At 41.2% G+C, this 21503-nt stretch overlaps 1 protein-coding gene across 6 annotated transcripts; it reads right to left on the bottom strand.

The window, feature by feature from the left end:
• Positions 1-1866: 1866 nt before the first annotated feature.
• Positions 1867-19788, bottom strand: CNBP (CCHC-type zinc finger nucleic acid binding protein). 6 transcript variants are annotated; one of them, XM_066352514.1, is made up of 5 exons: positions 19630-19788; positions 4081-4197; positions 3869-3961; positions 3499-3697; positions 1867-2952 (listed from the first exon to the last, which is right to left on the bottom strand). In XM_066352514.1, the coding sequence occupies exons 2-5, from the start codon at positions 4181-4183 to the stop codon at positions 2835-2837; spliced, it is 513 nt and encodes a 170-aa protein (XP_066208611.1). In that variant the 5' UTR covers positions 4184-4197; positions 19630-19788; the 3' UTR covers positions 1867-2834. The 6 variants fall into 6 exon arrangements, with proteins under 6 accessions (XP_066208611.1, XP_066208609.1, XP_066208613.1 ...); XM_066352512.1 differs by having other exon boundaries at positions 3499-3700; XM_066352516.1 differs by having other exon boundaries at positions 3869-3931; positions 4060-4197.
• Between the last annotated feature and the right edge of the window lie 1715 nt (positions 19789-21503).

Consider the following 21503-nt stretch of genomic DNA (forward strand, 5'->3'; position numbering starts at 1 on the left):
AAATTCTTAAAAGATTACATGTACTACTCAATTAGAATATTGGTATTGAATAAGCTTTCTGCTCACTTCCTAGAGAAAAAATCTGATGCTCTGCTCTAATTAGAAAACCAAGTGTCTGGTCTCCTGACCCTAGAATTGCTTGCTACATGCTAAGGACATGTGCCATGAATAATTTAACATATTCTAAAAAAATCAAAATAACAACTGCAATAGCTATGATCTTCCCAGGCAACTCTTTCAAAGCACTATATATATAATGTTCAGTTTGGAATCTCCCTGCCTGACTTCAGCAAAAATGTGACTTCCTATTAAGAAATCCAACTTTGCCTTGTTTGTGTGTGTTTTAGCGATATTCAATATTAATAAGGAACTTCAAAACAACAGAAGTGCACTACACCAGAGTTTTTCAGCCACTGGTCTGCACACCAACACCAGTCTCATGTTATATGAAGATTATACATACAATAATAATTATTGACTATAATCTTCATACATCAGGGTGGTTAACTCTTTCATGGACTGAAATATAGGACATTCAAAAAAACTTTTCTTCAAAAATATCAAGTGGGCAACTGTTGGGGAGATTAAGAAACTCAACAAAATGCAATTTATAAAGTCTAATTGGACATGGTTTAGAAAAACTGGTTAGGCAAGACGTACTGATCTACTCATCTAAATCAGTCATGAAACTTCAAGAAGTTAAGGAGAAACTGTACAAGTAAGCAAAAAGGCAGCATAACTTGACAGGGATAAAAGATAAGGATGAAGTAGACCAGTGGTTTTCAACTTCTCCACACTTGAGGACCAGTAAAGATAGAATTCAGGGACCACTAAGGCAGAAATCACCCTGAGCATAAGCAAATTTGACAAGATCACTGGGTCTATAGTCCTCATACATCAGTTTTGTTAACTTTTTCACGGACCAGTAGTTTCTGGCAGACCTGTCTATGGACTGGCAGTTGAAAACATTGCCTTAGTGCAAAATTCATTGTATTTACTACTTATCTTGCCTTCATCCATCCCCTGAACCCATATTACAAGAGAAATCCTTTTATTTAGCTTATAGGATGGGAATTTCAGCAGAGATTAGAGAAACACAGGGGAATGGTTTCTTCTTAGTCCTTATGTCTTGGAACAATTCAAGTTCAGAATTAGGTTTCTTACCCACTGGTTCCTAGTAATTAGCTTGATTTCCCTGAAAGATACATTGCTCACTTGCTCAGTAACTCGTCAATACAAATAAATGCTCTTATCAAAGAACATGTTGTAGCTATGAATAAATCCTTAATTATGTGTATCAAAGGGTCTTAAAACAAAAGGTTACTGTGAAAAGGATACTTCAGATTCTAAGCTATAAGTATCTGTACCTCCTTCAAAGCAAATTAAACTTCAAGTAACTCATCTATAAAGTGAGCTCATTAAACTTGCCTGACCAGTGGTGGTGCAGTGGATCGAGCATCTAAACCCTGAGCTCACCAGCTCAAGTGCTGGATCATGTACATGATCCCAAGATCGCTGGTCGGAGCAAGGGGTCACTGGCTCAGCTTCACCTCCTCGCCCCCAAATGTCAAGGCACATATGAGAAGCAATTAATAAACAACTAAAGTGAAGCAACTATGAGTTGATGCTTCTCATCTCTTTCCTCCCTCTCTCCCCCTCTCCTAAACCTAGCAATAGTATTAAAACTATTCAGCATAAACACAGAACCTAAAGGGCACTGTTACAATGGAATAGAAAGAAACAAATCTTCTCTATTCCTGCAAAACGACACCTATGTAGCTAGGCCTAAGCTTCCTTATAATAGATATTTTTCACTACCAAGGACAAGACTGAGTTAATACAAAAAGAAAAGTCCAAACTGTCAGCTTTCAGCACTCCACATTCCCCTCTTTAATATGGCATTTTGCACTATATACATCAATGAAAATTTGAAGCAACAAAAAAACTAGCCAAACTCCCCTTCCTCCTCCAGCTTTATTGGATAGTTTAAAATTACATTTCTATTTTCTAGGACTTCAGTTGCTTTTTCCATCTGACTTTTAAAAACTGATTACATCAAATGAAACACAGTTGTCTAAGTGATATAGTATATAAAAATAACATCTTGATTTCTGTGAAAATGCATTTCTCTGCAATTCCTGAATAGCTCCAAATTATGCTTACTCTGAGCATAGATGTTTACTCTGGGTTTTATATTTAGTCTTTGCAAAAAAAATGTGTTCTAAACCTTTGCCATCACCACCTGCAGTCCAGTATAAATGCTGTTAAGTTTCTCCTGTTTAGGCTTATATCCCAATTTTCCTCACACAGATATTAACACACATATTTGTTTTTTTATTTTGTTTACTCCCTCTTAACTGTATGTTCTATGTAGGGCCTGATACAGATGTTACTTGATGTTATTTAATAGCTACTGAGGTCAGACAATCCAAGGCCATCATTATGCTAAAATTAGTTATTTATGGAAGCTCACAGACACTTCCAGAATTGGTTTTTACTTCCTACATGGGAACAAATTCCAAGAAACCCCGAACGGGCTTACCAGTCTGATTCAACTCTTCCCATTTATCAATCCCTATTTACCAGTGGCACGGAAAGGGGGTTCTTTAACAAAGCATTATACATAACACCTCTACCAAACTAAACATAAACTTTTTTTTGTAGTTAAATGCAGAAAGTCAATTTTTTCCCACCCCTTTCCTCCTTTTACATGGCAAGTAAAGCTCACTGGCCTGGGAATAGCCTCTATCTGCCAACCTTGGGCCAGTGAAGAGGATTCAGAGAAAATAATACAACCATCAATCAGAAAAAGGAGGGGCGACAAAGAAAAATAATTAAGCTGTGGCCTCAATAGTGCATTCCCGTGCAAGGTGCCCTGATTCGCCACAGCGGTAACAGTTGACTTCACTTGTCTTGCTGCAGTTGATGGCTACGTGACCAGTTTCACCACACCTAAAAAAAAAAAATCGAAAGTTTTCACAACAGTGTTCAGAAAGTATAACTGTACTTACTATTAACAGTCATTGCAGAACAAAATGCAATGACAAGTTAATCAACATATTTTTGTTTTCAAGAAAGTCTTATTAATCCTTAACCTAAAAGTGCAGCAAAGCCACAAAATTAAAAATGTCATCAAAATGTATAAAGCAACATCAAAACCAAAATACAGGCCAAGTTGTTATATCTTTATGCAAGGTAATCACTAAGAGTTCAGTTCAGATATTTATATAACAAAACTTCCAACATTTTTTTTATAACATTCTTATTTTTAAAACATCCCAAAGTTGTATAAGCTGTCCAGTTGCCATAAGTTATGACAGAAGAATATTGACTAATGTACAGATAAGCTGGGTACGTATGCCAAAAATCCATCTTCTCTGGGCATAGCCAACTTTCACTTGAAGGAACTGAGCCACACAGTACTTTCATTTATAGCTAATTCATCTTTTAAACAATCTCTGCAACGAACATTCCCGCAGCAATATTCTAACAACTTACCTATAGCATTTCACTTTGGTGCAGTCTTTTTGAATATGTCCAAATTCTCCACAAGAATAGCATTTCTGCTCATCTGCATGGTCACAGTCACGAGCCAGATGGCCTGGTTTGCCACAGTTGTAGCAGCATTGCTCTCGCTCTCTCTTGGGCTCCTTGCAATCCTTGGCAATGTGGCCACCTCTACCGCAATTATAGCAGGCTTCAACAATAAGAAAAAGAAGCAGACCAAGACTATAAAATCTTTACTACAAAATGTTGCTGTTTTAAACCTTACCAAAGGAAACTTCAAGGGTGGAAAATATTTTCAATGCTATGTGCAAGCTCACCTCTCCCAACTTCTAGAAGGAGATCAGAAGTGTTAAATACTTACCATCCTCCTGAAGATCACAATCCTTGGCAAGATGACCAGACTCACCACAGCGGTAACAGATGTCTGGAAGAGACGAGGAAACAAACTGGAAACCTATTTTTGGCAGAAACAAAGAGAATTTAGCTAATTAGATGAGTCTTGATACTAATGATTATTTAAGTACTTCAAAAATTTTTATTCGACAAAAATACCTCTATCCGAGGTAAAACCACCTCTGCCACGGCTTCTCATTCCACGACCACGGCCTCCACCAGTAGGGCATTCCCGAGCCCAGTGGCCAGATCGTCCACACTTGAAGCACTCATTGCTGCTCATGGCTGCAGTTAGATCTTTGAAATATTAAAAATGACAACATTTAACCACTTGAAATTACTTTTAGCTTTTATTCCCCTTTAAATGTTTTTGGTTAATTATTCTGGGGGGGGAAAGCCAGCAAATGTATTGGTTAGAAAAATAATCACACGATGATATGCTTATTAGGCATTGTACACCTAATATGAAATATATTAAAAGTGAAAAACAAATTTTAAAACATCCACTATATATTTTCATATAATTTTTTTAAAATGTGAGAGACAGAAGGACAAACAGGGACAGACAGACAGGCAGGCAGGGAGAGAAATGAGAAGTATCAACTCAGTTGCGGCACCTTAGTTGTTCATAGATTGCTTTCTCATTAGTGCCTTGCCAGGAGGCTCCAGCTGAGCCACTGACCATGGAGTAACGCCTATAATCCCACACTCAAGTCAGCAACCTTGGGGTTTTGAACCTGGGTCCTCAGCATCCTAGGCTGATGCTCTATTCACTGTGCTACTGCCTGGTCAGGCCATACAATTTTTGATTGTTAAAAAAATTAAGATTATGGCCCTGGCCGGTTGGCTCAGCGGTAGAGCGTCGGCCTAGCGTGCGGAGGACCCGGGTTCGATTCCCGGCCAGGGCACACAGGAGAAGCGCCCATTTGCTTCTCCACCCCTCCGCCGCGCTTTCCTCTCTGTCTCTCTCTTCCCCTCCTGCAGCCAAGGCTCCATTGGAGCAAAGATGGCCCGGGCGCTGGGCATGGCTCTGTGGCCTCTGCCTCAGGCGCTAGAGTGGCTCTGGTCGCAACATGGCGACGCCCAGGATGGGCAGAGCATCGCCCCCTGGTGGGCAGAGCATCGCCCCTGGTGGGCGTGCCAGGTGGATCCCGGTCGGGCGCATGCAGGAGTCTGTCTGACTGTCTCTCCCTGTTTCCAGCTTCAGAAAAATGAAAAAAAAAAAAAAAATTAAGATTATGTATATGTAGATCAATACACAAGTCAGTTAATTCAGTTATTGATGGGGTGGATGAAATTTTCAGGGTCAGTATCAATGAACACCCATTATTAAACATAATTAGTAATGTCTTATTCTAAGTCCACCTTAATAGACACATTTTCATGGTCATAAGCCAGTAAACTGGAATAACTCAAACCAATAAAGCTGCAGTCTAGATTCTGTCAGGGGTAGGTGAAGAAAATTAATTTCTCTCTGTAACCTTAGCACCTAACAACAGTGCCTAATTATACTGTAGCTCTTGCTTGCTGATTGAGTCTTCAGAGCATATATGCTAATAAAAATGTAGAATATCAATTTTATCTCTAGAGGTAACAGTATGTTAAAAATATAAGAAAAAAACCCAAAGAGGTCTGCCAACATGCTAATTCTATCTAAAGCACTGGGACTATATATATATATATTTTTCAAATATTTCTGTAATTTTACATTTATATCTAGTCAACTTGAAATTTCATAATAAGACTCCTTCCCTGGGCATTGTTTCCAAATGAAAGCAAAACTCCTACCAGAGCAAGTGGACATTATACTTTTTATATAACAATCTAAAAATAAACACACTATTCCTGGAATGGAATGTAAATGGAATGCTGCAGGACAAACTCTTAGTAAAGTGACTTTTAAAAATGGAACTAGCTAAAAATAATGTAGCCTTTACATGGCCAAACTTCGTATCTAAACATTTCTACCTTTATTTACAGTGTCAATGGTACACAAAAAAAATTTAAATGCCGGTACCCTAAGCCAAGCACAAGCATCGTGATCTAGTAACACATACTGTTTCAATTAAAATGACTGGATATTGGCCCTGGCCGGTTGGCTCAGTGGTAGAGCATTGGCCTGGCGTGCAGGAGTCCCGGGTTCAATTCCCAGCCAGGGCACACAGGAGAAGGGCCCATCTGCTTCTCCACCCTTCCCCCTCTCCTTCCTCTCTGTCTCTATTCCCCTCCTGCAGCCAAGGCTCCATTGGAGCAAAGTTGGCCCGGGCGCTGAGGATGGCTCCATGGCCTTCGCCTCAGGTGCTAGAATGGCTCTGATTGCAGCAGAGCATCGCCCCCTGGTGGGCATGCCAGGTGGATCCCAGTCGGGCACATGCGGGAGTCTGACTGCCTCCCTGTTTCCACCTTCAGAAAATACAAAGGAAAAAAAATGACTGGATATTGGAATCACTCAAACCAACCACAGCACCAAATAAGTGTACACAGTGCCTAAATGGTTGATCAAGTAGTAGAGAAATCTAGTGATCAAATATTAAGCTAAAAAAAATTTAAGCTAAAGTTGAGTCTCAAAAGTTTCCATTGTCAAACAACAACAAAAAATCAGTATCTACTTATCCTAACTCTCTGAAATCAGATTCAGGATGAATTTTCAGAGGAATCTTTCTAACAACTTGTCACTTGTCATATAAACAATCACCAGAACACACACACACGCACACATACACACAAATGGGGAAACACCTGTATGGGATACTTGTAGTTAGTGGTTTCAGATAAATAATATACATTTCCAGGAAGTTGAGATTAAAAATGTATTTGCAAAATCTGAAATTACGTTTGCCTTCTTATACTGGTATTATTCTATATCATGTGCAGTGCTTGTTTCCGCCTGAGCGAAAACAATGAAAAAAAGAATGGCACATAAAATCATCACAGGAAAAAAAGCTAATTATGGCCCTTCATCCTTTACTCATTCCCATTTTCTTCATTTGGCTTTCTCCAGTTTACAGTCAGGCCAATTTCAGCACATTTAACTATTGCTCTCAGTGAATTATTTGAACAGAAACAATGACTTCTTTATTCAACGTAATCCAGATCATTTAAAAGTCCTGAGTATTTAAAAATTTAATATTTAAACAAGATACTATCTTTTAGAAAGTATGACAATATTCAATATGCATTTTTAAAGCTAAGGAAATGATAGTTGGGGCAATCTTCCCTTTTGATTGTTGCTTTAAAAGAAATTCTTTTTTGGCCCTGGCCAGTTGACTCAGTGGTAGAGCGTCGGCCTGGCGTGCGGGGGACCCGGGTTCGATTCCCGGCCAGGGCACATAGGAGAAGCGCCCATTTGCTTCTCCACCCCCCCCCCCTTCCTCTCTGTCTCTCTCTTCCCCTCCCGCAGCCAAGGCTCCATGGGAACAAAGATGGCCCGGGCGCTGGGGATGGCTCCTTGGCCTCTGCCCCAGGTGCTAGAGTGGCTCTGGTCGCAACAGAGCGACGCCCCGGAGGGGCAGAGCATCGCCCCTGGTGGGCGTGCCGGGTGGATCCCGGTCGGGCACATGCGGGAGTCTGTCTGTCTCTCCCTGTTTCCAGCTTCTTTAAAAGAAAAAAAAATTCTTGGCCCTGGCCGGTTTGGCTCAGCGGTAGAGCGTCGGCCTAGCGTGCGGAGGACCCGGGTTCGATTCCCGGCCAGGGCACACAGGAGAAGTGCCCATTTGCTTCTCCACCCCTCTGCCGCGCTTTCCTCTCTGTCTCTCTCTTCCCCTCCCGCAGCCAAGGCTCCATTGGAGCAAAGATGGCCCGGGCGCTGGGGATGGCTCTGTGGCCTCTGCCCCAGGCGCTAGAGTGGCTCTGGTCGCAACATGGCGACGCCCAGGATGGGCAGAGCATCGCCCCCTGGTGGGCAGAGCGTCGCCCCCTGGTGGGTGTGCCGGGTGGATCCCGGTCGGGCGCATGCGGGAGTCTGTCTGACTGTCTCTCCCTGTTTCCAGCTTCAGAAAAATGCAAAAAAAAAAAAAAAAAAAGAAAAGAAAAGAAAAAAAAATTCTTTTTTATTATCTAATAGTTATATACAAAAAAATGTTATAATGGATCATCAAATCATTATTGATGGAATAAAACAGTTAAAATTTAGGTTTACTTTTATCATAGAAATACTAGTTTAAAAAATTCAGCTACTCAAGGATTAAGCTATGTAAAGATTTTTCATGAACTGTTCCCCCCACAATTCACTTTATTTTTAAGATTTTATTTATTGATTTTAGAGAGGAGATAGATTGGAGGGGCAGAAGTAGGAAGCATCAACTCATAGCAGTTGTTTCTTCTATGTGCCTTAAACCAACCACTTCAGCATTCTAGGTTGACACTAGATCCACAACACCACTGCAGGTCAGGCACAAAACACACTTTTATGTTATTATTTTTTAAAGAAATCTGTTTTTTTTTTATCGTAAGAGAAAAGCCTTATTTTAAATATTTATTATAAAGATTTTTATTACAACTTGTTTACTTGTACTGACATGGTTTCAAGTGTCCCACCCAATATAACCACCTCTACACCAGGCATGGATAACATACGGTAGCCCACAGGCCGAATCCAGCCCGTGTAATGAATTTATGTGGCTCACGATTAAATTTTTTATATTCTTCGCTACTTTAAAATCTCAGCTACTCAGAAGCAAAGCATCTTTGATTACTGGAAATCGAGGTATTTAAGAAGATAGTGATATGTGGAAAAGAATTCCACATATGACTAATCTAGGGTTAACTTCCAATAATTGGTCGAATGGATTCACGATACTTATTTTTTTAAAAAATTCCATTATAAAGATTTACAACTTTTGTACTCGTCTGTACTCAATATGAACTGTTTGACGTTTAGCAGTGATGTGAAACCCACATTCTCCTAGGCGGAGTTTGCCAGTGCACACCAATGTCAAATCGTTATTTTTGTGGTCAAGTGTGCTGAATCAAGTGGAATTGTAGCATAGACAATAGCTGCAGTTGATAACTGAAAATGTGTTCAGGCTGTTTGTAAAACAAAATAGTTGTTTTATTTGCGATATAACCCCTTCAAGTTTATTCCATTAATTATTGTTTCAATTGATTGTGATACAGTTTGGATATTTATACAGTATATAATTGTATTTTTATTAAAATAATATTGTATATTAAATTTTTTTCACTCACATTTATTCATAAACAAATTACATAATAAAATTGTTTACTTAAACGAATCATTTTTGTATTAAACATTTTTAAATTTTATATTTCGTCCGGCCCATGAAAAAATTTTCTTTCTAATCTGGCCCAGGGGAAAAACTATTGGCCATGCCTGCTCTACATCCTGCATCATGCCCCCCATACCCCATGCAAAGTCTTTTTCCATTCCCATTTCACCCACTTTAACCCCCTACTTCCATCCCCCCATTTCCCTCTGAGAATTGCTACCCTATTGTCTATATGTATGTATGTGTTATGTATATATGTGAGCAATCCCTTCATCATTTTTTAATATATTTTTATATATGACATATATATATATATATATTTTTTTTTTACAGAGACAGAAAGATTCAGAGTGAAGGACGGACAGACAGGAACGGAGAGATGAGAAGCATCAATCATTACTTTTTCGTTGCGCACTGCGACACCTTAGTTGTTCATGGATTGCTTTCTCATATGTGCCTTGACCGTGGGCCTTCAGCAGACCGAGTAACCACTTGCTTGAGCCAGCGACCTTGGGTCCAAGCTGGTGAATTTTTGCTCAAACCAGATGACCTCACACTCAAGCTGGCGACCTTGGGGTCTCGAACCTGGGTCTTCCGCATCCCAGTGACGCTCTATCCACTGTGCCACAGCCTGGTCAGGCCCCCTTCGTTATTTTTAACCCCATCCCCTTTTCCGCCTTCCCTCTGACAGCTATCCACCTGTTTCCTGTGACCCTGCCTCTGTTACTGTTTTGTTCCTCAGTTTATCGTGTTCATTAGATTCCACATATAAGTGAGATCATATATTTGTCTCTCTGCCGAGCTTACTTCACTTAGCATAATAATCTCCAGGTCCAACCATGCTGTTGCAAAAGGTAGTATTTCATTCTTTCTCATGGCTGCAGAGTATTCCATTGTATAAATGTACAGCTTTTTAATCCACTCATCCACTGATGAACACTTGGGATGCTTTTAGATCTTGGCTATTGTAAACATGCTGTGATGAACATGGGGGTGCATATCTTCTTTTGAAAGTGTTTTGGGGTTCTTAGGCTATATTCCTAGAAGTGCGATAGCTGGGCCATAAGGCCATAAACTTTCTTTTCTCCATTCATGGAACCCAAACCAAAAGTGAAGAGAAAAAGAAATGACAGGAAAAGTAGTATTTTCAAAGGAAGATAATTAGCTAAAATAACACCTTCAGATTAAGCATAGGCCCTGGCCGGTTGGCTCAGTGGTGGAGCGTTGGCCTGGTGTGCGGGAGTCCCGGGTTAGATTCCCGGCCAGAGCACACAGGAGAAGTGCCCATCTGCTTCTCCACCCTTCCCCCTCTCCTTCCTCTCTGTCTCTCTCTTCCCCTCCCGCAGCCAAGGCTCCATTGGACCAAAGTTGGCCCGAACGCTGAGGATGGCTCCATGGCCTCTGCCTCAGGCACTAGAATGGCTCTGGTTGCAGCAGAGCAACGCCCCAGATGGGCAGAGCATCGCCCCCTGGTGGGTATCCCGGTCAGGCGCATGCGGGAGTCTGTCTGACTGCCTCCCCGTTTCCAGCTTCGGAAAAATACAAAAATAAATAAATAAATAAAAAGACAACAACAAAACACACACACAAAAAACAAAAAAAAATACCAAAAAACCCCCCAAAACAGATTAAAGCACAAAAACTCTACTTCCTCTTATCCTAATTCCTAACTGAAAGTTGGTTAAAATGTGATTTCTGTATGAACTACAAATTTAGGAAAAGCAGTATTTATTTCTCCACTTAGATTGCAATTAAACTATTCTGCAAAACAGACATATAGTTCAGCAGCAAAGGCAGAACTTTATACATTGAAACTACTTTTAGATGTTTGTTTTGGTATCAACAAATTTTAATCTCACATAAATTTGTTTACTGGAGTACATTAAGATTTTTAAAACCCCACTAAATCTTAAAGGAACCTGACCAGGCGGTGGCCCCGTGGACAGAACATTGGACTGAGACACAGAGGACCCAGGTTCAAACCCTGAGGTCCCTGGCTTGAGGGTGGGGTCACTCACTCTGCTGTAGTTAGTCCCCTGGTCAAGGCACATAATGAGAAAGCAATCAATGAACACTTAAGGAGACCAAGGAGCCACAAGGGAGAATTGATGCTTCTCACCTCTCTCCCTTCCTGCCTGTCTGTCCCTATCTGTCTCTCCTGCTGTCACAAAAAATAAATAAAATAAAGGAAACATCAATTTCATTAATATTTCAAAGACCTATCATCAGTACAGCACATCCCAGTGGGGTCAGGTAGTTAGTGTGTACGTTATTTGCTTCTCCCCCTTTGCCCCAATCACAGTCAATCGACTGGTCTACATTTTTACTGAGTCCCTAGTGATAGATTTGTCTCTTTACAAACATTAAACCAACTGATTCCCACTGTTTTAGAGGCATGCTCTCATCCTAGGAGAGAGGTCCCCATTCTAATAGTCATCTACAGATATATTTAGCCAAAAGGTCTTTAGAGAATTTCATTCTATACCTCAGGAAAACAAGAGGCAGTGAGATAAAACAGAGCTGAGACTTAAGGCTTCATGATTCTCAACGCCTACGGCTGCTCTTGGCTAGAATTTTGCTGCACTGTCCTATCTCTGCCCCCTCCACCTGTCACACAACCTTTTCCAACCTTCAAGAGCTAACTCAAATGCCAACTCTATAAAAGAATCTGACATCTACTAGTCTGGAATGCTCCTTCTCTGAAGACCCAGGACACTTTGTTGGTATCAGTCTGATGGTACTACTCTATTTGCCTTTTATCACATTCCTTGAGATCACAGACCAAGCAATTCATCTTTGAATCATCATAACACCCCATGATTATCCTTTCAGTAATTATATAAACTCTGTATTTTAATTGCTTTGGAGGGAGGGGAGGTCTAACAGTCATTTGCTAAATGGAAAAATTGTGTTTCCTGTATAGACCCAATCTAATCTAATCAAGTACTGACAATAAAATACCTGAATTCTTGTTATTAAAAGAATCACTGTACCATTAGTTTAAAGCAGTGATTTTCAACCTTTTAAATCTCATGGCACAAATAAACTAATTGCCAAATCTCTGTGACACACCAAAAAAAATTTTTTTTGCAGATTTCACAAAACAGGTATAATTGACTCATTTCCACTGGACAGCTATTGTTATGTTGGTTGTCATTTTCTTTAAATCTGGCAATTGAAGGGAAAAAAGGTCAGTCAGTACTTTTGTCTAAATTATCAGGTATTGCATGTTTTAAAAAGAATTCTTGTGGCATACCACTTGAATAATTGCTGGTTTAAAACAATATTTTCAATTAGATATTCATTAAGGATCAACCACAATAACTCTAAACTCAAGAATATTTCAGATGATCTAATAAAAAACCCTATTAATAGAACTTTTCACCCCAGGTAACTAAAAATGTCAGCAGTTTAGCCAGGACCCCTAACTGGCTACCCAAGTTCTTCCTCCTACTCCAAGAATTCACAACCAACTAGACCTCAGTAATATTTTATGAAATGCCACAAAACACAAATACATACTAACTTAAAAGACAAAGTACTATAGTTCCCTGTTGCTAGGCAGTAGGAAAGCATGTATAAATATTTTTTTCCTTTTGCTGGAAAAAACCCCAACACATTGCACTATCTACAGTTCTACACCAATGTATCCTCATACAGTAATAAGATTTTGGGACCATAGGTAACTCTGAGTTAATCATTTGACCCAGCTTAATAATCTGCTGTGTTATTTACCCTGGCTAGGTAGCTAAGTTGGTTAGAGCGCTGCCCCAATAACCAAGGTTACAGGTTCAATCCCTGGTCAGGGCACATACAAGATTCAACCAATGAATACATAAAGTGAAACAACAAATTGATGTTTCTCTCTCTCCCCCTTCCGCTCTAAAATTAAAAAACAACAACAAAAAAACCCCCTGCAAGGGCTGATGTCCTCTGCTTATAGTTTCTTTTCCACTCTTCTCCCAATTACATTAGACTGCTTAAAAGTATCATATATAGAACTCAGTCTAATGACTACATAGGAAGCCCAGAGTGGGCCAACTCTGCTTATATAACTCAACCTCCCCATCACATAAAGTCTACTTCGTTAATGGAATGAAAAAGAGAAGAAAAATGGCTGATTTTTTTTTTTTTTTTTGCAAGAGATGGAGAGGAAGGCAGAGATACAGAAAGGGAGAAAGATGAGAGGCATTAACTCATAGTTACAACACTTTAGTTGTTCATTGACTGCTTTTTCATTTGTGCCTTGAACCAAGGGCTCCAGCTGAAGCAATGACGCTTGCTCAAGCCAGTAACCTTGGGGTTCAAGCCAGCAACCTTGGGGTCATGTCTAAGATTTGACGCTCAAATCTGGTGATCCTGTGCTCAAGCCAGTGACCTCGGGGTTTCAAACCTGGGTCTTCAGCATCCCAAGTCAATGCTCTTTCAGCAGAAATCAGGTCACCTTTTTCATTTCAATTGTTGTATGTCAAATTTTACCACACAAACCACACCTAAAGATATGTTAAAGAGTACAGGGCAACCAAGCAGCAGTAGTAAAGGCAGTCAAGATAACGTCTGTAAATATCCAAGATTCACTGTGAGGGGTCATATATTGTAAACTATGAGGTCTACTTTACAGATTTTGCACTCACCTAGGCTTTAAGGTTTAAATCCTGGAATTGGTACCAAAACATAAATGAATATATACTAATTTGTCTTCACTAATGTCAGTAATCGAACCATATTTTTTGATACTAAGAACAAAGCCAGTAAAGTAGTTAAATCTTAACAGTACATGGCCAAGATGGGAGTTCCAATGAATAAACAACCATAACTCATTCCACAAATATACATTTAAAATAATAAAAGGAAAGTGTGGGGCAACATAAAGTATAACGGGGACCTTCCTAGCTTTATTTTTAATATGTTTTTTCCTAACACAGCTCTATATAATCACATTTGCTCTATGTCCAGTTATTTTCACCAAGCTTAGGGTTGACCCTGACTCATCCACATTGTTGACCTAACTACATTTAGACCATAGTGGAGCCTTTGCCCCATGAAAACACTCACTCATTTTTATGCTTTAATAAATCAGTTTAGTGTTCCAATAGGGTAATGAAACACTTCAGACTGTTAGCAAAAACAAACTACAGACAGACTGGAAGGAAGTTACATTGTGTGTTAGCTGCATTCTGGTCACAATAATAGAGAACAAAATACAATACTAGGAGAAATTCTATGTTCTTATCCTGGTTCCTGTATTTACTGCATGATGTTGGTTATTCACACATTTCTACCTCTCCTGGTTATCCCTGAAAGGTTTTAATTAATAGCTAAATATCTACTATTAGTAAACATATTATCTATAACCCTTATAACCCTGCAAGTTATGTATTCTTGCTTTCATTTTACTGATAAACTGGAGATTTGAGACCATGTGACTTACTCAAAGTCATATAGAACAGTGGTTCCCAACCTTTTTTGGGCCACGGACTGGTTTAGTGTCAGAAAATATTTTCACAGACCGCCTTTAAGGAGGGAAGGATAAATGTATCTATCACATGACCGAGACAAGCATCAAGAGTGAGCCTTAGACGGATGTAACAGAGGTAATCTGGTCATTTTTTAAAAATAAAACATCGGGCCTGACCTGTGGTGGCGCAGTGGATAAAGCCTCAACCTGGAATGCTGAGGTTGCCGGTTCAAAACCCTGGGCTTGCCCGGTTAAGGCACATATGGGAGTTGAAGCTTCCTGCTCCTCCCCCCTTCTCTCTCTCTCTCTCCCTCCTCTAAATAAATAAAAATAATTTTAAAAAAATAATAAAACATCATTCAGACTTAAATATAAATAAAACGGAAATAATGTAAGTTATTTATTCTTTCTTTGCGGACCGGTACCAAATGGCCCACAGACCAGTATCGGTCCGTGGCCCGGCGGTTGGGGACCACTGATATAGAAAGTTCTAAAGTCAGGATTTGAACAGTCCTCTGCACAGGCTTTTGTTAGGATTATGTGATAAGTACCTGAAAACACTATTTTCAAAAGAGCACACACCAGCCTGACCAGGCAGTGGCACAGTGGAGGGCATTAGACCGGACGCAGAGGACTCAGTTTCGAAATTCTGAGGTCGCTAGCTTGAGCATGAACATGACCCTATGGTCACTGGCTTGAGCAAGGGGTCACTCGCTCTGCTGGAGCTCCCTAGTCAAGGCACTTATGAGAAAGCAATCAATGAACAAATAAGGTGCCACAACAAAGAATTGATACTTCTCATTTCTCTCCCTTCCTGTCTATCCCTCTCTCCGTCTCTATCACACACACACACAAAAAGTTCACACACCAACTCACTCCCTACTTCAAAAATATTATACAAGATATTACTATTATAGAGCAAACAATTATATAAAGCACATGTTAATTTGAACTTTTAATGCATAAACTTATCTGTCCTATATTTCTATACTTAAAAAATATATTTTAAGCCTGACTTGTGGTGGCACAGTGGATAAAGCATCGACCTGGAGTACTGAGGTCATCGGTTCAAAACCCTGGGCTTGCCTGATATAGGCACATATGGGAGTTGATGCTTCCTGCTCCTCCCCTCGTTCTCTCTCTCTCTCTCTCTCTCTCTCTCTCTCAAATGAATAAAAATCTTCAGCCCGACCAGGCGGTGATGCAATGGATAGAGGGTCAGACTGGGACGCAGAGGAGCCAGGTTCGAAACCCCAAGGTCGCCAGCTTGAGTGCAGGCTCATCTGGTTTGAGCAAGGCTCACCAGCTTGAGTCCAAGGTTGCCAGCTTGAGCAAGGGGTCACTAGCTCCACTGTAGCCCCCAGATCAAGGCACATATGAGAATGCAATCAATAAGCAACTAAGGAGCCACAACAAAGAACTGATGCTTCTCATCTCTCTCCCTTCCTGTCTGTCCCATACACACACACAAAAAAAACCTTTAAATATATATATATTTTTTTAAATTCTATAATTAAAAATCTATACCTATCAATGAACTTATTCACAGTATGCCATAACACAGCGTTCCTAAATATTAAGCCAAGACAGCTTTTCCTCTTAACCTTCTTCAAGGCAGAATTTAAGAGTGCCACCACATGCAGTGGATAAAGCATCAACCTGGAATGCTGAGGGTGCCAGTTTGAAACCCTGGATTTGCCTGGTCAAGGCACATATAAGCAAACAATGAACAATTAAAGTGAAGCATCTAGGAGTTGATACTTCTCACTCTACACACAGCCCCCTCTGTAAAAATTAAGATAAAATCTTAAAAAAAAAAAAAAAAAAAAAAAGTGCCACCACAGGCCCTGATTGGGTGCTCACTTGGTAACATCTCAATACAAGGTTGCAGATTCAATCCCCAGTCTGGGCATAAACAAGAATCAATCAATTCTTGTTTATTCACTGCGCCTGGCCTGTGGCGGTGCAGTGGATAGCGCACCAACCTGAAACTCTGTGGTAGCCAGCTATAAACCCTGAGCTTGCCCAGCCAAGGCACATACGACAAGCAACAAGCAACGAACAAGTGAAGCAACTATGAGTTGATACTTCTCGCTGCCCCCACTCTCTGTAAAATCAAAGAATAAAATCTTAAAAAAAAAAAAATCAACCAATGAATCTCTAAGTATGTGGAACAACAAATCAATGTTTTTCTCTCTCTCCAAAATCAGTGAGTGCCACCACAGCCCCAAAGACTGGAAACCCGATTTCAACTAGTTAATACCCTCAATTTGTAATTATGGAGCCACTCCAGGTAATCACTGTACTACATTCTCATATGCCTAATTACTAGAATCCACTGACAACTTCAGTTTTGGTAGTCAAAATCTCTCATTTTATTATTCCAAACGCTTTTTACATTCAGCATGAAAACTCTGCAGTTTACTGGAATCTCTCAACACAATGCCCTTACTGCAACAGCATCTGACACTGCCAGAGGAAGAGTTCTACTAGTGAGGCAGTACGGAAAGTGTTCTCCACACAGCAGTCCAGGATGCCTTGGCATCAGTCTCCTGGCTCTCCACTTACTGTCAAAGGCCAGGAAGAGGAAAGATTTTTTTTAACTCTCATTCCTGCAGGTGGGAAAAAAATCTCTCTTGTGGGCAAGTGTTTAGCCAACAGACAATCTTTCCAATTACAAGGACACCTCAGATATTGTGGGTTTGGTTCCAGACCACCATAGTGAAGAGTTTTAAGACCCTGGCTGGGTAGCTCAGTTGGTTAGAGCATGGTCCTAATATGCCAAGGTTGCGGGTTCAATCCCCAGTTAAGATACATATACAGGAATTGACCAATGAATACACGGATGAGTGGAACAACCACTCTCTCTCACAAATCAGTTTTTTTTTTTTTAAAGTTTCAATCATTTCGCTGGTGGAGGGAGGGTCTTGCTTTCAATTTGTATAAAGCCAACATCTGCTGCAATAAAGTGCAATAGGATGCTGTATGCCTTAAGTCAAATTTTGGCTCTACGGCTTATAAGCACTGATTTGGCTCAAAATATTTCAGAGACTACATATTTATTTGGAACATATCACCCCTCAAAAAAAAAGAAATACAAGAAACACAGCACCCCTCTTGTTACCAATATGAAAAGAAATGAGGACCTTTGGTGGCTAAGAAAAGCTCACCCAAGTTTTCTAATGTGACACACATGCATATATCCATACATAAGTACACAAACATATACTGTTAGCTTTATTTAAAAATACTGTTGCCAGTGGAAAGACCTGGGACACTGAGGTCTCAGGTTCAAAACTCCCAAGGTCACCAGCCTAAGTGTTGGATCACTGACATGATCACATGGTGGCTGGCTTGAGCAACAGGTCACCTCCTCCCTGCCTCACCCCACCCTGTTAAGGCACACAAGAGAAGCAATCAATGATTAACTAAAGTGCCACAACTACCAGTTGATGCTTCTCTCCCTCCAAGAAAAAATAATAATAACCCTCTTGCCAAGGGCTGCAATCTGGGGGAAAAATTCTTTGTCCAGCTCCAATAAACCAAGTATTTTATATTCCAAGACACAGTGGTCCCTATAGACAAAAATCAGGCCCAAAAAGCTAAAAAGAGAATGCACTTATGCATGTCAACCTTTGGAGTTGTTTGACTAAAGCCATGATCAAAGTAATTTTTTAGAAGTGTTTGAAAGTAATTGCTTGCCAGGGCGATTTGAGAGGTGGCCTAAGACATAAAAACTTCATTTCATTTATCTTTTTTAAAACCCTCAAATCATGACTCATACGGTATGGTGCTTAAACAAAAGAGAAAAATTTAATTTAATTAATTAAACATTCTCAGGCTGTTTCTAGAACTGGGTCATACAACAGCAGAAAAAAGGAAAACCCATTTTTAAAAACTTGAAATTTGGGGGCAAGATGATGTAAATTTATCTTCCTTCACCAGACTTTTACAATTCTATCTTAAGTCACAATGAGCAATGATTTCTTTTCTACCCCCCACCACCCAAGACCAGGTGTCACTTCCTAGGAGATGCCTTGTCTGAGGCCATGTGGCTAACATGTGGCAACAAGCAAAATTCTTACTAACAAAATTAACACGCAAACCCAAATGTGGACAATGATGTCTTTCAAAAATGGATTTTCATGTTTGGAAAATCCAGATAGAAGCTAGCTACGGTAATTGGCCATTTATTCTCATTTTAGGATTAGACAATATTCGTTTAATTAATCCGATGAATGATGCCATACTTTTGGAGGTTTGGCAAATTCCTATTTTTGTTGTTTTTGATAACGAAATTTTTTTTTTTTTTTAAAAAGCTTCTCTTAACAGTGTTGATTCATGAAAAGCGAGCCCTAGCTGCCTCTTTCCGAACTGCAATGGTAAGTCAAGTAACTTCGCACTTGAAAGATTACAAAAACCCAAGAATCAGGAAGCTATCAAATATGGAGAGTACGAATTCCAAAGGGTTTCAAGGCCTTCCCGAGGGCTGTCCCACCAACCTAAGCACAAGAACTTCTTCCAGGATCCTTTTCTAAGCCCATCAGCGCCCCTGGCACGTGGCCCGCCAGACGCAGTACCCCAGCACATGGCCCGCATTAATTACCCAGTCCCAGCGCCCCCGCCCCGCACCAGGGCCTTTTCCCACCACACGGCCTCCCTTTAATAAGTTCCCGCCCAAACGACCCTCCGTGCCGCATTCCGACACCCTCGAAGTGTTCGCGCCTCAGGCCTACGGGCGCACGAGCCAGGGCCTCACCAGCTGGAAGGCTACGGCCTGGGGTGCGGCCTTGGCCCCAGAAGAGGCCACGAAGCGCGGGGGCCCGAGTCCCCAGGACAGAAGGAAGGCCCCGAGGGTTATTAAAGGCAGGAAGCCGGAACACGGGCCCCGAGGCGGCGGTGGCAGGTTTCCCTCCTGACGCAGCAGCGGAAAGGCCGAAACTGCGGCCGCCATCGCCGCCTCACCATTCCTTCCCCTCTCCGTCCGCCTCGGACCAGGGTCCGCAGCGCGGTTTCCCCTCAGACCGCCCTCCAGGGCCTCACCTTCGGCGTCCGAGCAGGCCCGCAGTGGCTGAGACTGACACGCAAGCCGAAGTAAGGAGCTCGAAAGGTAGCGGCTGTTTATTTTCAGGAGGGTCCTTCCTGCGCCACACGCCGGTCTGCACACGGCCCCACACACGCCGCTGCGCACGGCTCTTCTCCGCCTCGCCCACGTGGCCAATCAGCGCGCAGGGCTCGGACGTCCAATCAGAGCTTCTCGCAGGCAGGACAGCCGGAGCGTGGCGTGGGGAAGCGCTGGGCATCGCGGGGCGGGGCGGGCCTTCTCCGGGCCGTGGGTCTTTCCAGTGGTTCCCCGCGCGCGGGCTTTATTTCCCGGGATTCCCAGGCACCACTCACTCTCGGGCCTTTCTCGTTTCATGCCCCGCCCCACCTTAGGGAAACCTGTGTTTCCCCACCTCCGTGTTCTCTCCCGGCAGCTCGCGAGGAGGGTTGCCAGGGGCCTGGTCTTAATGAAGTGCCTGGGATAAGCGTAGCGCCAGGAAGAATTCCTTCCCCTTCTTCCTCACTGAAAACAGTGCCCATAGACCCTTGGTTTGGCCGTGTTTTCAGAGGCAGCCCCATTTCCTGATACATAAGTTTGAGGAAAAGTGACCTGTCGAGTCACAAAAGAGGCTGGGACTGTAGGCCGCAGGCCCGGACACTTGGGCAGTTTTTGTATGAGCCAGGGCAGAGCCCAGAAGTCCTAGCTGCTTTCACTTCTAGGTTCTGCAGGTGAGGGAAAGGCGCCAGTCCCGGGGAGGATGTCAAGATAGTGAAAGGGTGGCAATCAGCCTAAACTGTCTCCCTAAAAACATTGTGGCCCGTTTCGCACATTTATCTACATTCCCTGTGACCTGAGGTGTACTAGCGAATGCCAGAAAAGCCATCAAGCCTGGATTATCACATTCAGGATTGGCCTTTAGAGTAGGTGTTCTTTTTCAAACGAGATTTTACATACATATATATTTTTATGTAAAATATAAGTTGTATATATTCATAGATACTGTTAACATAAAATTAAACTTTTAAAAAATTTGATTTTAGAGAGACAGGAAGGAAGAGAAAAAGAGGGGGCAACGTCCATTTGTTCCACTTGTGCCTCATTGGTCACTTCCGGGGCCAGGTGGGTGGAATGAAACTGCAATCTTGGTGTTACTAGAGGACACTTGACTCGACTGAACAACCTGCCAGGACCAAGATAAAATCAATTTAAATTGTTTAGTGTGAACTAAAAAGTACAGCATTTTGTGTAATGAAAAATTGTCCCCAGTTTCGTGAGCTCTAAAAGTCTATAGTCTAATAAGACTTAATATGCAACTTGAGATTAGTATGCAATTCATGTTGGCTACTATGCCCCAGCAATGTACTTTTTATTCTGTTAATGAGTATCTAATTCTTTACCCTAGTTTTATCTAACTGAATCCTTCCATTCTCAAGTCAGTATGACTTTAGAAATCATGTTTGTGAAGAGGCAGTAAAGTGGTTAAGAGCACAGGTGTTGAGAGTCAGGTATTAAACCTGAGTTCAAAATCACTAGTGCTTACTTAGTCATCGTATTTAGCAGATTGTGCTCAACATAGTGCTGCATAAAGGGTAGCAATTATCAAAGAGGGAAAGGACCGTTTTAAAGACCAATGATCTTTTTTTTTTTTTTACCTTTTGTTAACGAAGACAATTTCAAGTAAACATATGTAAAATCAGAATAAAAAGGACCGAATTCCAATAAGATTGAATTGCCTAGGACCTTATGTATTGAGTTGTAACATGGGAGTTAGTTACCAATAATAAAACTGTATTTTGTATATATATGCTTTTATTACCAAGAAGCTTACACAGCTTTATGGATTTCCCCTCTCTGACTGATTAATGTTTATAGT

Source organism: Saccopteryx leptura, chromosome 11 (genome assembly GCF_036850995.1).
Source record: "Saccopteryx leptura isolate mSacLep1 chromosome 11, mSacLep1_pri_phased_curated, whole genome shotgun sequence".
Classification (NCBI taxonomy): Eukaryota; Metazoa; Chordata; class Mammalia; order Chiroptera; family Emballonuridae; genus Saccopteryx; species Saccopteryx leptura.